The 15607-nt window shown below is 49.0% G+C and overlaps 1 protein-coding gene across 4 annotated transcripts in view; it reads right to left on the bottom strand.

The window, feature by feature from the left end:
- Positions 1-861: 861 nt before the first annotated feature.
- Positions 862-15607, bottom strand: part of LOC139234108 (myosin heavy chain, cardiac muscle isoform) — a 111204-nt gene continuing 96458 nt past the window's right edge. For 3 of the 4 annotated variants that reach the window (XM_070865052.1, XM_070865053.1, XM_070865055.1), the window contains 5 exons: positions 10815-10913; positions 8267-8383; positions 5368-5523; positions 3510-3570; positions 862-3416 (listed from right to left, as the gene is read on the bottom strand). In XM_070865052.1, the coding sequence (XP_070721153.1) occupies positions 2803-3416; positions 3510-3570; positions 5368-5523; positions 8267-8383; positions 10815-10913 (1047 nt within the window). In that variant the 3' untranslated portion in view covers positions 862-2802. The remainder of the gene's footprint in view (positions 3417-3509; positions 3571-5367; positions 5524-8266; positions 8384-10814; positions 10914-15607) is intronic. The other variant, XM_070865054.1, reaches the window with a different exon arrangement.

Genomic DNA, 15607 nt, shown 5'->3' with positions numbered 1-15607 from the left:
TTTCCTTTATGAGTGAAAATATCCTCTCTGCATCCCCCTTGTCGAGCCCCCTCATTATCTTATATGTTTCAATAAGATCACCTCTCATTCTTCTGAACACCAATGAGTATAGTCCCAACCTAGCTTCATAAGTCAACCCCTCAGCTCTGGATATTAAAGGATAAGTATATCTTTGGATAGAAGAATGAGAGGGGATCTCATTGAAACGTATAAAATTCTGACGGGGTTGGACAGACTGGATGCGGGGAGGGTGTTTCCCCGGCGCTGGAAAGTCTAGAACAAGGGGTCACAGTCTCAGGATACGGGGTAGAAAATTTAGGACCGAGATGAGGAGAAATATTTTCTCTCAGAGGGCGGTGAACCTGTGGAATTCTCTACCACAGAAGGCTGTGGAGGCCTAGTCATTGAATATATTTAAGAGGGAGATAGATAGATTTCTAGAAACAAAAGGCATCAAGAGGTATGGGGATAAAGCGGGAATATGGTGGCGAGATAGAGGATCAGCCATGATCATATTGAATAGCGGTGCAGACATGAAGGGCCGAATGGCCTACTACTGCTCCTATTTTCTATGTTTCGATGAATCAAGGGATATGGGAATAATGCAGGAAAATGGAGTTGAGGTAGAAGATCAGCCATGATCTCATTGAATGGCGGAGCAGGCTCAAGGGGCCGAATGGCCGACTCCTGCTCCTAATTCTTATGTTCTTATGTTCCAGCCAAGGGTCCTACAGTTCAGCTGGGCTCGGCACTACAGAGCTGTCTTTTGGTTGCCGGAACTACATGCCCAACTACAAGGCAGCACACCGTCAGCAGTGGATGAGAGAAAATCAAAATTACTCGCATTTGAAAGACAATAGGTGAATATTAGAGTATTTTATCATAAAACAGAATCAGCATTCCAGCAAAACACAACGAGATACATCGATATAGCTACAGCTCTGGTTATTGTAAATTTATATAGCACGATTCAAAAAAAAATCTCATGCTAAATATGTGTCTTTACAAAGTCAATAAAATGAACAATGAAACAGGTGTTCCGCACATCACCGCTCCAGCATGATTGTCATGAGTACAAAACTGACAAAGTTCCAATTGGAGACAACCATTTGCCTTGGCACTGCATAATACCGAAAACAAGTGAAATGCTTCTTCGTGCAAAATGTCCAACAGTCTCGGGACTTTTAACAACCCTCTTACGGAATTGCAGGAGTCAGCGCCAAGAATTCCCACAATTTCGTTAATGGGCCGTTAATTACAGACGTTCCCCTGTTTGTCATTGAAAGACTTTACTCCAATCTGTTAAATTGAATCGTACCAATCGTCACTGACTGCGATTTACCTTGAAAACCTTTGTTAGGAAGGTAAGTGAGTGGATTCCATTAGCTTAGTTATATTCCGTCATTTAGTGTTAAGGTGAAAACCATAAGCTAGAATAGGAAATGCACAGTTGGACATGTTTGGACAATGCATTGGCTGTAAAGTGAGTGAAGGGGATTTGGAAACTGCAGGGTGGAGATTTTGAAACCAAGGGGGGTAGAAAAACAACAATAGTTACAAAGAGCAGAGGTGCAAATAGAGCCCAGTTGTTGAAAACCTGTGATCTAGCCGGCATCATCATCCAGGGACTTGAGCGCAAAAGTCAAGGCTGACACTCCCAGTGCAGTGCTGAGAGAGTGCCGCACTGTCGGAGGTGCCGTCTTTTAGATGAGATGTTAAACCGAGGTCCCGTCTACTCTCTCAGGTGGACGTAAAAGATCCCGCGGCACTATTTCGGGGAATTATCCCCGGGGTCCTGGAGCCCATATTTATCCCTCAATCAACATAACAAAAAAAACAGATTATCTGGCCATTATCACATTGCTGTTTGTGGGAGCTTGCTGTGCGCAAATTGGCTGCCACGTTTTCCACAACAGTGACCACACTCCAAAAGTACTTCATTGGCTGTAAAGCGCTTTGAGACATCCAGTGGTCGTGAAAGGCGTTATATAAATGCAAATCTTTCTTTTTTCAGAGTGGATACAGGTTCACACATCCACAAAGTTTGGCACAAAAATGTAATTCATTAAAAGGGGAACCACCGTGATGAAAAAGTGTTTTGCCAAATCTATTTTGGTTTGCAAAAATACAATAATGTAAACTGTAATGAACCACACATTATGATATAACATGGATAAGCCTTCCAAAACAAATATAAGCTTGCCAAACATTATTTAATAAAGACGATACCCCTTTAAGAACATAAGAAATAGGAGCTGAAGTCGGCCATTTGGCCCCTCGAGCCTGCTCCGCCATTCAGTAAGATCATGGCTGATCTGATCATGGACTCAGCTCCACTTCCCTGCCCACTTCCCCATAACCCTCGACTCCCCTATCGTTCAAAAATCTGCCTATCTCCACCTTAAATATATTCAATGACCCAGCCTCCACAGCTCTATGGGGCAAAAATTCACAACCCTCAGAGGAGAAATTCCTCCTCATCTCGGGCGACCCCTTATTCTGAAACTATGCCCCCTAGTTCTAGATTCCCCCATGAGGGGAAACATCCTCTCTGCATCCACCCTGTCCAGCCCCCTCAGAATCTGATAGGTTTCAATAAGATCACCTCTCATTCTTCTAAACTCCAATGAGTGTAGGCCTAACCTGCTCAACCTTTCTTCGTCTCAGGAATGAACCTCGTGAACTTTCTCTGAACCCCTTGAAGATTATGGAGTTCTATTCATTTCTGTACTTTCAAAATATGAGAATGATGCAAGATTTTCTTTATGACTTTGATTCTTTAGTCGAACGACTTTAGCTATGTTATTTTTTACTCATCCTCGACCTGTGCAAATTAAAAGGCCTCGGGGACAACAGAAGTGAACATTTAATCGCGGAGGGCATCGCTCCGCCCTGTGGCTTCTCGTCCTCACTCGGAGCCTCCGAGGCCGAGGAGAAGTCAAGAGATGACCTGCTGATATTCAGCGGGGAGGAAACTGGGTAGCTGGGCCTGGAAGGAGACGGGGTCCTGCTGTGGGTCGGGGCGGCCGGAGAGTCACCTGGCGAACCGGCCCGTTTCGGCTGCAATTGGCCTGCCGCGATCCCGCCGAGCCAAACCTGCGGCTGGGGGGCGCTCTCGGAGCCGAGGGCGCCTCGGCCGGGCGACGTGGCATCCGAGTGCCGCGGCTCGCCGTTCCCGCGGGAGGCCTCGGTCGCTGAAGGCGAGGTCGCGCCATCCCGCCGGCACGGCGACCGGTCTCCGCCTCTGCGGTTAAACGGCTTGAAGCCCTGGAAGGAGTGCGTCGCCCACGGGTTGGAGAGCTGACCGTCGGAAAGCCTCGGGACTGCCGCCGCTCCCGATGGGGCAGCCGGTCGATCTTTGCCCTGCTCTCTCAGGCTCTGAACGTCCTCCATCTGCTGCCGGACCTTCACTTTCTCTGTCGGGCGAGAGAGACCAAAGATCAGCGCGGGGGCCTCGACACAAATGGTCGCGAGCCATCAAACAATGGAAGGCAATAGAGCAGCTCTACCTTTCGTGAGATTTTCGTTCTTCTGCCTCAGTGCTTCCATTTCACAAGCCATGGCATTCATCTAAAATGAAATGACAAGAGCTCGTTTAGCAAGTCAAGTGGCCCACTGTCCACCAACGATGTCTCCGCAAGATCCTACAAATCCCCTGGGAGGACAGACGCACCAACGTTAGCGTCCTCGACCAGGCCAACATCCCCAGCATTGAAGCGCTGACCACACTCGATCAGCTCTGCTGGGCGGGCCACATTGTCCGCATGCCAGACACGAGACTCCCAAAGCAAGCGCTCTACTCGGAACTCCTTCACGGCAATCGAGCCAAAGGTGGGCAGAGGAAACGTTACAGGGACACCCTCAAAGCCTCCCTGATAAAATACAACATCCCCACAGACACCTGGGAGTCCCTGGCCAAAGACCGCCCGAAGTGGAGGAAGTGCATCCGGGAGCGCGCTGAGCACCTTGAGTCTCGTCGCCGAGAGCGTGCAGAAACCAAGCGCAGGCAGCGGAAAGAGCGTGCAGCAAACCAGTCCCACCCACCCTTTCCCTCAATGACTATCTGTCCCACCTGTGACAGGGACTGTGGCTCTCGTATTGGACTGTTCAGCCACCAAAGAACTCACTTCAGGAGTGGAAGCAAGTCTTCCTCGATTCCGAGGGACTGCCTATGATGAGAATGATGCTTTGACAGAACCAGTTGCGCTATCATCCAGGGATTTACGGGCGGGATTTTCGGCTTTGCTGATTTTGGGGCAGTAATGGCGGAGGGGCGATAAAGTTTGCGCCTCAGTCAGCAAAATTGGGCAGCTGGGCCCTGAGTGTGGGGCAGAGCGCTAAGGGAGGTGTTGTACACCTCTCGTGGGCACGAGCATGGGAAACTCCCCAACTAAAGAGCCGGGCCGGGAGCGCTCCAAGAGACGCCTGGGGGGGGGGGGGAAAACCCGAAAAAAAACCCCACAAAAACATCCCCAAAACATTGCCCACACCACCACAACATAAATCGCAAACGAAATTCAAAGAAAACACAATCACACTTACCCTAGGACGGCATTACCTACCTCTCTGCAGTCGGTATAGGTTCCCCGCCCGATTTCCCAGGCGGTCAGTGCGGGGCGCACTGCGAGGCGGGCGGGAGCCAAAACTCGCGCCGGTGTCGCGGCCAGGGGGCATTGCACGCCGGGCGCAGCTCTTCCGGGCGTTGCTGCTCCGCGCCACCGCTAAACCGGACCTGAAAACCCCCGAGGGGCGCTGGAGGCTGACCGCCCGCCCAGAACACCTCACCGCCACCACTGCCGCCGCTCCGGGGCGAAAAACGGAGCGCAAAGGACCGGTAAATCACGGCCCTTAAACTTTCTCCAAAGTGGGCAGCAGCCTCGCCTCTGAGTCAGACGGTTGTGGGTTCAAGCCCCATTCCAGGGACTTGAGCACAAAAATCTAGGCTGACACTCCCAGTGCAGTGCTGAGGGAGCCCCGCACTGTCGGAGGTGCTGTCTTTCGGATGAGACGTTAAACCGAGGCCCCCGTCTGCCCTCTGTAAAAGTATGTAAAAGATCCCATGGCGCAATTTTGAAGAAGAGCAGGGGAGTTACTCCCGGTGTCCTGGGGCCAATATTTATCCCTCAATCAACATAACAAAAAAACAGATTATCTGGTCATTGCTGTTTGTGGGAGCTTGCTGTGCGCAACTGGCTGCCGTGTTTCCCACATTGCAGCAGTGACTACACTCCAAAAGTACTTCATTGGCTGTAAAGCGCTTTGGGTGTGCAAGGCACTATATAAATGCAAGTCTTATGCTTTTTAATGAGACTTGTCTTCAGACACTTTGCTGATCACGTGCCATATTTCTGAGTGTTTTGCGTTTACCTTTTCGGTTTTAGCGTTGAGGTTGTGCTGCAGGCTCTGGATTTCCTCCTCCAGCTTCTGAAAGGTCTGAAAGGCAGGGCCTTCCCTCAACTTGCGATTCTCTTCCTCCAAGCTCACCTTCTGCCCCTCCTGGGTCTTCACCATTTCCACCACATTCTGTCACACACAAAGAGTGGGAGGTTACTCTAGTGAGACCATGCAGAGCAGGCACATGCCGATTTTGGCCCCGGGTTAACACTGCACTCTCTCAGCTCCGGGCAGGACAGCGTTTGGGGAGCTACAGAAGGCCTCAGCACACATGCTCAACGATATTGTGCATGTAAATACCCTGTACACTCAACGTACAGTTACATAAGACCACTGAATGTATCTTCACACTGTATACACTTTGCCGGTACCACCAGAGGGTGCAACTGGTGGAGACCTAGGGGTCACCTGCACACTGCAGGTAACCAGGTATAAAAGGGAGTTCACTTTACGGCACCGTCATTCAGGAGCTGCAATAAATGGACTAAGGTCACAACACTTCAAGTACAATACCTTACCTCGTGGAGTTGTTACTAGAGTGCCTACAGACACAATAAACGACATGGGAAGGAAAGTCAGCCAAGTTTCTCACCACTGATTCCCACTCACTGTCAGCCATGGCTCAGTGGGAAGCACACTTGCCTCTGAGTCAGCAGGTCGTGGGTTCAAGTCCCACTCCAGGAACTTGAGCACGTAAATCTAGGGTGACACTCCCAGTGCAGTGCTGAGGGAGTGCCGCACTGTCGGAGGTGCTGTCTTTTGGATGAGACGTTAAACCGAGGCCCCGTCTGCCTTCACAGGTGGAGGTGAAGTATCCCATGGCACTATTTCGAAGAGGAGCAGGGGAGTTCTCCCTGGGGCCAATATTTATCCCTCAATCAACATAACAAAAAAACCCAGATTATCTGGTCATTATCACATTTCTGTTTGTGGGAGCTTGCTGTGTGCAAATTGGCTGCCGCGTTTCCTACATTACAAAAGTGACTACACTCCAAAAAGTACATGTTTGGCTGCAAAGCGCTTTCTGAGACATCTGGTGGTCGTGAAAGGCGCTATATAAATGCAAAACTTTCTTTTGATTGCCACCCAGCAATTCCTGGTGGAATGTGCATGCTTGCGTGGTATTGGCCATCATCATCCTCAGCTGCGATGCCTTGCGCAGTCAAACAGCCTACTGCGGGGGCTGACACACAAAGAATGGATACTTGGTTGAAGTACCAATAGTTCTGATTGCCAAGAAACAAGGAAGACGCGCACATGTTGGAGGTAGTGCAGAGGAAAGTCAGGAGCCTTATTCCTATAGCCAGGGGAATGGGTTGGGTTATGCTGATTGACAGGAGGGATGTTGGCTTTTTTGCCTGGATAGGAAGTATCTGAGAAGGTATCCAAGATCATTAATCCAGAATATTACTTGTAATTAAACAACAGGAGTAGGACAAGAGAAACGCAGGTTCAAATTAGTAAGCGACAACTTTTGCACTGCTATCATGAGGTTCTCCTTCGTGCAGAGAGTGATCAACACTTAGAGGGGCAGAGTAGTGGAGGCAAAAACCCAGGAATCATTTAAGAAACAACTAGATGCAGCAATAACAATATACAACTTGTATTTATATAGCGCCTTTAAGGTAGTGAAACGTCCCAAGGCGCTTCACAGGCGCATTATGCGAGAAAAAAAAAATTAACACTGAGCCGCATGAGAAGAAATTAGGGCAGGTGACCAAAAACTTAGTCAAAGAGGTAGGTTTTAAGAAGCGTCTTAAAGGAGGAAAGAGAGACAGAGAGGCAGAGAGGTTTAGGGAGGGAGTTCCAGGGCTTGGGGCCGATGGTTGAGCGATTATAATCAGGGATGCTCAAGAGGGCAGAATTAGAGGAGCGCAGACATCTCGGGGGATTGTGGGGCTGGAGGAGATTACAGAGATAGGGAGGGGCGAGGGCCATGGAGGGATTTGGAAACAAGGATGAGAATTTTGAAATCGAGGCGTTGCTTAACCGGGAGCCAATGTAGGTCAGCGAGCACAGGGGAGTGATGGGGTAAGCTGCCTACGATGAGGTCAGTGCTGCAGAGCTGGTCTCCAGTCGTCCTGGTTAACCCTTGCCACTGGATCAAGGCCTAGCTCTGCCAAGCCCGTGTGCTGGCTGGTGTGCAACGGTCACCCCACGTTAAAAAAATCCACCCACAGGCATCTTCCACCCTTCAACATGTAGTTCGGGATCTGGAATATTAGACTCATCGAATCATTCCTTTTTGGCATGGAAGCGAGTCATCCTCGATTCGAGGGACTGCCTAAGATGATAGGTGAGCGGGACTTGGTGCGAGTTAGTACATGGGTTAGTGGGAGAGTAGGGTTGCCCTGGGTGGATGAATAAGCTGGACTGAGTGGCCTTCCTCTGCTATAAGTGTCTTGTGATCGGGCGGCTAGTATCTTGGCGCGAGTTGGCGCTCTCGGCAGAGGAGGGGAGAGAATCAATGCTGATGGTGGTACCACAGGAATCTGACCGAGCTCATTTCTGGGCACATCGCTGTTCAACCACAACCACCTCCCGAGCGAGGGCCCTTCACACAGTATTTCAAGCCCGTCAAAGGAAGTTCCCGAGACAATGAACTACTGTCTGCAGCCAACATCATCGTGTAACTTCACCCGTCCATCCTACTTTTTGCAGGGAAAGTGAGACCAGTCATTGAGCGCACTGTGTTCAACCAGCCTACTGTTCTCTTTGTTCGGCTGAAACAAATGTTCTCATTCTCTGCGAAACTTGTCACTCTGAAAGTGAGGGTCTCTCTTTTCACACTGAGCGCCGAGTGAGAAATATTGCTTGCTGAGAAATAAGATGGAGAATTCCCACAGGGCGGGCAGTGAGGGAACACACTTACCTGGACAAGGTGTGACCTGGGCATCCAGTATTCAAGCGAGGCGCTGCCTTTTCTATCCTCTGGTAGTTTACTGTAAGCTTTTGTCAAATCGTCTCGCTCTTTCACCAAAGTGGCCAACTGTGGAAAGGGCAGCAACGTTATTATATCCTCCATTTCCTCAAGATAATGTCTTCTTTAAAACGGATGTGTGATCTCCCCCCCCCCGCTCTCAGAGTGAAGTACTCTCAATACTACATAGCATCCAGTTTGGGGGCATAAAAGTGTTTATGGTCATTTGAGTATGGAATGAAAGTTTCCCACATTACAACAGTGACTACACTCCAAAAGTACTTCATTGGCTGTAAAGCGAGAGAGAAGTCTCTAGAGAGAGAGAGAGAGAGAGAGAGAAGTCGAGCGAGAGAGAGAGAGAAAGAGAAGTCAAGAGAGAGAGAGACAGAAGTCGAGAGAGAGAGAGAGAGAGAGAGAGAGAGACAGAAGTCGAGAGAGAGAGAGACAGAAGTCGAGAGAGAGAGAGACAGAAGTCGAGAGAGAGAGAGAGAGAGAGAGAGAGAGAGAGAGAGAGAGAGAGAGAGAGAGAGAGAAGTAGAGAGAGAAAGAGAGAAGTCGAGAGAGAGAGAAGTCTCCAGAGAGAAGTCTCCAGAGAAAGAGAGAAGACAAGAGAGAGAAGTCGAGAGAGAGAAGACGAGAGAGAGAGAGAAGTCACGAGAGAGAGAGAGAGAGAGAGAGAGAGAGACAGAAGTCGAGAGAGAGAGAGAAGTCGAGAGAGAGAGAGGTCGAGATAGAGAAGTAGAGAGAGAGAGAGAGAGAGAGAAGTCGAGAGAGTGAGAAGAGAGAGAGAGAGAAGTCGAGAGAGAGAGAGAGAGAAGTCGAGAGAGAGAGAGAGACGTCCGGCGGTCATGAAAGGCGCTATATAAAGGCAAGTCTTTCTTTAAGTGCATCGATAATAGAACCATAGATGTTTACAGCACAGGACGTGGCCATTCGGCCCGTCGAGCCCGTGCCGGCTCTCTGCAAGAGCACTTCAACCAGTCCCACTCCCCCCGCCCTTTCCCCGTAGCCCGGCAATTTTGTTTCCTTCAGGTACTTATCCAACTCTCTTTTGAAAGCCACGATTGAGTCTGCCTCCGCCATGTCAAAGGGCATCACTAAAAACAGATTATCCGGTCATTATCTCATTGCTGGCTGTGGGAGCTTGCTGTGCGGAAATTGGCTGCCGCATCTCTTATGTTACAACAGTGACTGCACTCCAAAAGTACTACATTGGGCGTAAAGCACTTTGAGGTTGTGAAAGGCGCTATATAAATGCAAGGTCTTTCTTTCTTAAGAGTACATTACCTTCCACCCTCCCAGTCACATTGAAGACCACAGTTGAAGTGCAACTTTGCCCCGGGACAATGTTACAATGCAAGTTCGAGCCTACGCCCTTCGCCCCTTGGACTGCACCTTGACCCCCCTACCCCTCCCCCTCCTCCTCCACCAGAGGCTGCTTCGACAGTCACTGTGCCTCTGATTGTGCAACTCTTTCCCAAAGCCACTTTTTGCCTGGCTACATCTCTCCCTTCCGCCAAAACTTTTCTTCAATGTCAATTTCTTTGTTCCTCTCCTGGACCTTTAATTTTTTTTATTGCTCCCACCCCCGCGCTCCGTGTCCCCCTCTTCCCTTGTGAAAGGTGCTCAGAAGGATGCTACCACACCAGACACACGAAAGCAGTGCAAGTTCCTGCAGTTCTGCTCATCGCATTACAGGAAAGATGTGATCGCACGAGAGAGGGTGCAGAGGAGATTTACGAGGATGTTGCCTGGACTGGAGAATTTTAGCTGTGAGGAAAGATTGGAGAGGCTGTTGTTTTCTTTGGAACAGAGGAGGCTGAGGGGCGACCTTATTGAGGTGTATAAAATTATGAGGGGTCGAGATAGAGTGGATAGGAAGGACCTAGTTCCCTTAGCAGAGGGGTCAACAACCAGGGGGCACAGATTTAAAGCAATTGGTAGGAGGTTTAGAGGGGATTTGAGGGGCAATTTCTTCACCCAGAGGGTGGTGGGGGTCTGGAACTCACTGCCTGAAAGGGTGGTAGAGGCAGAAACCCTCATTGTTATGTATTTAACCCTGGGCAACCCGTATCACACCACCACCAGCATCCCTTGGGAGCACTGTATTTTAGCAGGCCACCCACGAGGTACCTGCACTCTGGAGCCTAATTAAAGGAGCTAAGGTTACACTTACTCATTGCTCACAGTACTCAGTTCCATCCTTTATTATGAGCTCATCACTCATCACATTTATCAAGTGCTTGGATGTGCACCTGAAGTGCCGTAACCTACAGGGCTACGGACCCAGAGCTCGAAAGTGGGATTAGGCTGGATAGCTGTTTGTCGGCCGGCGCAGACATGATGGGCCGAAATGGCCTCCTTCCCTGCTGTAAACTTCTGATTCTAAGTTATCGTCACTGAGTTACCAGGGCTACAGCTGCACGCTACAAAGGCCACCTGACGCAGGTCTCAAGCGAGAATGGTTTTTCAGCACCGCGCTGTTTCCTGGATGACCTACCTGTTCAGTCATTAGGTGGCTGCGTCTGCGGAAGCCGCTGTTCTCTCCCTGGAGAGTCTGCGCGAGCCGCTGTTCAAGGCTCACGACCTCCTCCAGCCCCTTCAAAACACCATCAACACAGTTGGCCTTTTTAATCCCGCACCAATTCATTACTCATTTAAAGCTCATCAAAAGTAACTCTGCAGAATGCAAGTTTGGAATTAACATAAGAACATAAGAACTAGGAGCAGGAGTCGGCCATACGGCCCCTCGAGCCTGCTCCGCGATTCAATAAGATCATGGCTGATCTGATCTTGGGCTCAGCTCCACTTCCCTGCCTGCTTCCCATAACCCTCGACTTCCTTATCGCTCAAAAACCTGTCTATCTCCAACTTAAATATATTCAATGACCCAACCTCCACAGCTCTCTGGGTCAGAGAATTCCACAGATTTACAACCTTCAGAGAAGAAATTCCTTCTCGTCTCAGTTTTAAATGGGCAGCCCCTTATTCTAAGACTATGTCCCCCAGTTTTAGTTTCCCCATTGTCACCATTCACCAGAACGTAAGAAACAGCAGCAGGATAAGATCACAGCTGATCTTCTACCTCAGGTACACTTCCCACTCCAGGAACTTGAGCACATAAATCCAGGTTGACGTTCCCAGTGCAGTGCTGAGGGAGTGCTGCACTGTCGGAGGTGCCGTCTGTCGGATGAGACGTTAAACCGAGGGCCCACCTGCTCTCTCAGGTGGACGTAAAAGACCCCACGGCACTATTCGAAGAAGAGCAGGGGAGTTACTCCTGGTGTCCTGGGTCAACATTTATCCCTCAAACAACATCACAAAAACACATTATCTGGTCACTATTGCTTTTTGCGGGAGCTTGCTGTGCGCAAATTGGCTGCCGCGTTTCCCACATTACAACAATGACTACACTCCAAAAGTACTTCATTGGTTGTAAAGCGCTTTGGGACGTCCTGGGGTCATGAAAGGCGCTATATCAATCCAATTTTTCTTTCCTTTTCTCTCCCGCCCTAACACCATAGGCCTTGAATCCCCGAGTGTTTAAAAATCTGTCTAACTCAGTCTTGAGTATACAAGGAGTGAAGGGTGCAGGCTATTCCTGGCTCTTTTATTGCCCAAAATAAACTGCAAGCCATATGGCAGGTTGCTTTCATGCGTGTTCTAGAAACTCTTGAGATAGATGATCAAAGCCGAGGCCTATTTTTTTTTAAAGAAAAAGCGTCTCCCCATCAGAACCCCCGCAGCTATCCCCCAGTGCCTCATCCTCGTGACCATTCTTCAAGTGGAGCCTTACTGTAGATGTTATAGTTTGTGCAGATTGGGCTGTCCATCAAGGGAGGAGGGGAAGTCACGCCCAAGCCTGATCCCGCCCTCACGGGAGGCCACAGAGTAGTGATTAGGAGCAGGAACGCTGGCTGATCGGTCTCGCTCTGTAACCCAGAGGCACCTTGGCCAGTTCGGAGGGGGTGGGGGGGTTGCGTGTGCTGGGCGTGGTGACGTAAGAAGGGAGACAGTTGATGGACGTTGTTATGTCTTTAATACTCTTATGAATGACTCCTCGAGGTCTAGTATTGTACTTGAGCTGTTGTGACCTTAGTCCCATTTACTATATCTCCAGAGTGAGGCACAAGCGTGGTGGGCAGCCGTTTACACTGGGCCCTGCACACCTGTGCAAGTGACCCTCAGGTCTCCCACCGCAGTGCCCTCTGGTGGCACACCTTATGTGACTATACAGTTGGTATACATGGTCTAGGTACATGACAGACGTGGTGACATTTGGGAGAGGAGAGGGGAGCAGCGGATGAACGTGATGACGTTTGTGAAGCTCCATGGGGCATCCAGAGTCTGTGAAAGGTGTTATGTAAATAAAAGGCCCCGCCTTTCTTTCCATTTCTGTCCATAACACAGTCAATGAAATGAAGCGGTTTGTGGGAGCTTGCTGTGTGCAAATTGGCGGCCGGGTTTCCCACAATCCACCAGTGACCACACTGTCCTTCATTGGCTGCAAAGCGCGTTAGGATGTGCCGAAGTTGTGAAAGGCGCTATATATATGCAAGTTACAAAGACCACACTGCAGTAGAGCTCGTGGGGTTAAAGCACATTATAAAGAACAGCTTTACTCTGTAGCTGAGAATTTTCGAGCTGACCACTTAGATGACCACAAAGGTGGCAAAGTAGAAAAGTACTCCATTCCCCAGTACTGACGCCCTTCAACTTAACGAGCCAAACAAAACCACCCAAAACTTCAAGGAATGAAACAAAACTGTAAAACCTGATCTATAGAGCGTTTAACCAGAAAGTTGAGGTGTATAATATTATGAGGGGCCTAGATAGAGTGGATAGGAAGGACCTGTTTCCCCTTAGCAGAGGGGTCAACAACCAGGGGACACAGATTTAAAGGAATTGGTAGGAGGTTTCGAGGGGATTTGAGGGAAATGTCTTCTCCCAGAGGGTGGTGGGGGTCTGGAACTCACTGTCTGAAAGGGTGGTAGAGGCAGAAACCCTCACCACATTTACAAAGTACTTGAATGTGCCGTAACCTACAGGGCTACGGACCAAGAGCTGGAAGGTGGGATTAGGCTGGAGAGCTCTTGAACGATAAGGGAGTCAAGGGTTATGGGGAGCGGGCAGGGAAGTGGAGCTGAGTCCATGATCGGATCAGCCATGATCGTATTAAATGGCGGAGCAGGCTCGAGGGGCCAAATGGCCGACTCCTGCTCCTATTTCTTAAGTTCTTATGTTCTCTTTGTCAGCTGGCGCGGACACAATGGCCTCCTTCTGTGCCATAAATTTCGATGACTTTAAAGACAGCAATGTAGAGAGTTTGCTCGCTGACCCCTTAGCATATACATAAAAACATAAGAAATAGGAACAGAAATAGGCCATACGACCCCTCGAGCCTGCTCTGCCATTCAATAAGATCATGGCTGATCCTATCATGGACTCAGCTCCACTTCCCTGTCCGCTCTCCATAACCCCTTATCGTTTAACTAACTGTCTATTTCTGTCTTAAATTTATTCAATGTCCCAGCTTCCACAGCTCTCTGAGGCAGTGAATTCCACAGACTTACAACCCTCTGAGAGAAGAAATTTCTCCTCATCTCAGTTTTAAATGGGCGGCCCTTATTCTAAGATTATGTCCCCTAGTTCTAGTCTCCCCCCATCAGTGGAAACATCCTCTCTGCATCCACCTTGTCAAGCTCCCTCATAATCTTATACGTTTCGATAAGATCACCTCTCATTCTTCTGAATTCCAATGAGTAGAGGACCAGAATCAACCTAGTGAACCTTCTCTGAACTGCCTCCAAAGCAAGTATATCCTTTTGTAAATATGGAAACCAAAATTGCACGCAGTATTCCAGATGTGGCCTCACCAATACCCTGTACAGCTGTAGCAAGACTTCCCTGCTTTTATACTCCATCCCCTTTGCAATAAAGACCAAGATTCCATTGGCCTTCCTGATCACTTGCTGTACCTGCATGCTATCCTTTGGAACAATTGGAATTTAATTCGATTCTTTGAGTCACTGACTGGATGCTGTTCGCGACTTACCCTGTGAATTTTTCCAACAAATCTTCAGTCAGTGCAGATACTCCGCGGTGACTAAATGCAGTACGAGTACCTGCTCTGTTGACCCAGCATGTAAAAGGATTACTCCCGGCAACACTAAGCCATACTGACAGGAAGGTGCCGGGTTCAATCACTGGTCTAATCGGGGTTAGCTGCCTTCAGGGGGGCAGTGGGGGGTTAAATTGACCTAATATCCTTGGGCAAGGCAGGAGAAAAAAAAATCCAGTGATCCTGGATGAGATTGTTACTCAGTGACCCCCTGCTAGAAAGTGCAAATGCGTGGGCAAGGTCAACTTGCACTTAAAGGGCATCCTTAGCATAGCAAACCATCCCAAGGCAAGATAGAAAGACTTGCATTTATATAGCATCTTTCACGACCAAAGCGCTTTACAGCCAATGAAGTACTTTTTGGAGTGTAGTCACTGTTGTAATATGGGAAACGCGGCAGCCAATTTGTGCACAGCAAGTTCCCACAAACAGCAATGTGATAATGATCAGATCATCTGTTTTTTTGTTATGCTGATTGAGGGATAAATATTGACCAGGACACTGGGGATAACTCCCCCTGCTCTTCTTCAAAATAGTGCCACGGGATCTTTTACATCCACCTGAGAGGGCAGACGGGGCCTCGGTTTAATGTCTCATCCGAAAGACGGCACCTCCGACAGTGATGCGCTCCCTCAGCACAGCACTGGGAGTGGGACTTGAACTTGAACCCACAACCTTCATGAATCAAGAGGCGACTGTGCTACCCACTGAGCCACAGCTGACACTTCAAAAGCAGGGCATAGCAGCAATTGGGAGAAGATTAGGGGAGCTGGCTGCAGAGATGGGTTTTGAAAGGGTGCCTTCGAAAGCGGGGGCAGATTTGGTGAGGGGCGGGCTTTAGGAAGGGAATGCCTCTCATTGAGCATCTCTTTCGATTACAACATGTAAAAGCAGCTTCAATCGTGACCTTTTGAAACGAGCAGAAATACAGTGTAGCATAATTTATTTTTTAGAAACCTAGAAACATGCAGGAGTAGGCCATTCGGCCCTTCAAGCCTGCACCACCATTCAATATGATCATGGCTGATCATGAAACTTTAGTACCCCATTCCTGCCTTTTCTCCATACCCCTTGATCTAACTCCCTTTTGAATATATCTAACGAATTGGCCTCAACAACTTTCTGTGGTAGAGAATTCCACAGGTTCACCACTCTCTGAGTGAAGAAGTTTC

This window comes from Pristiophorus japonicus, chromosome 21 (assembly GCF_044704955.1).
Source record: "Pristiophorus japonicus isolate sPriJap1 chromosome 21, sPriJap1.hap1, whole genome shotgun sequence".
Taxonomy (NCBI): Eukaryota; Metazoa; Chordata; class Chondrichthyes; family Pristiophoridae; genus Pristiophorus; species Pristiophorus japonicus.
This window is presented reverse-complemented; position numbering and strand designations above follow the sequence as displayed.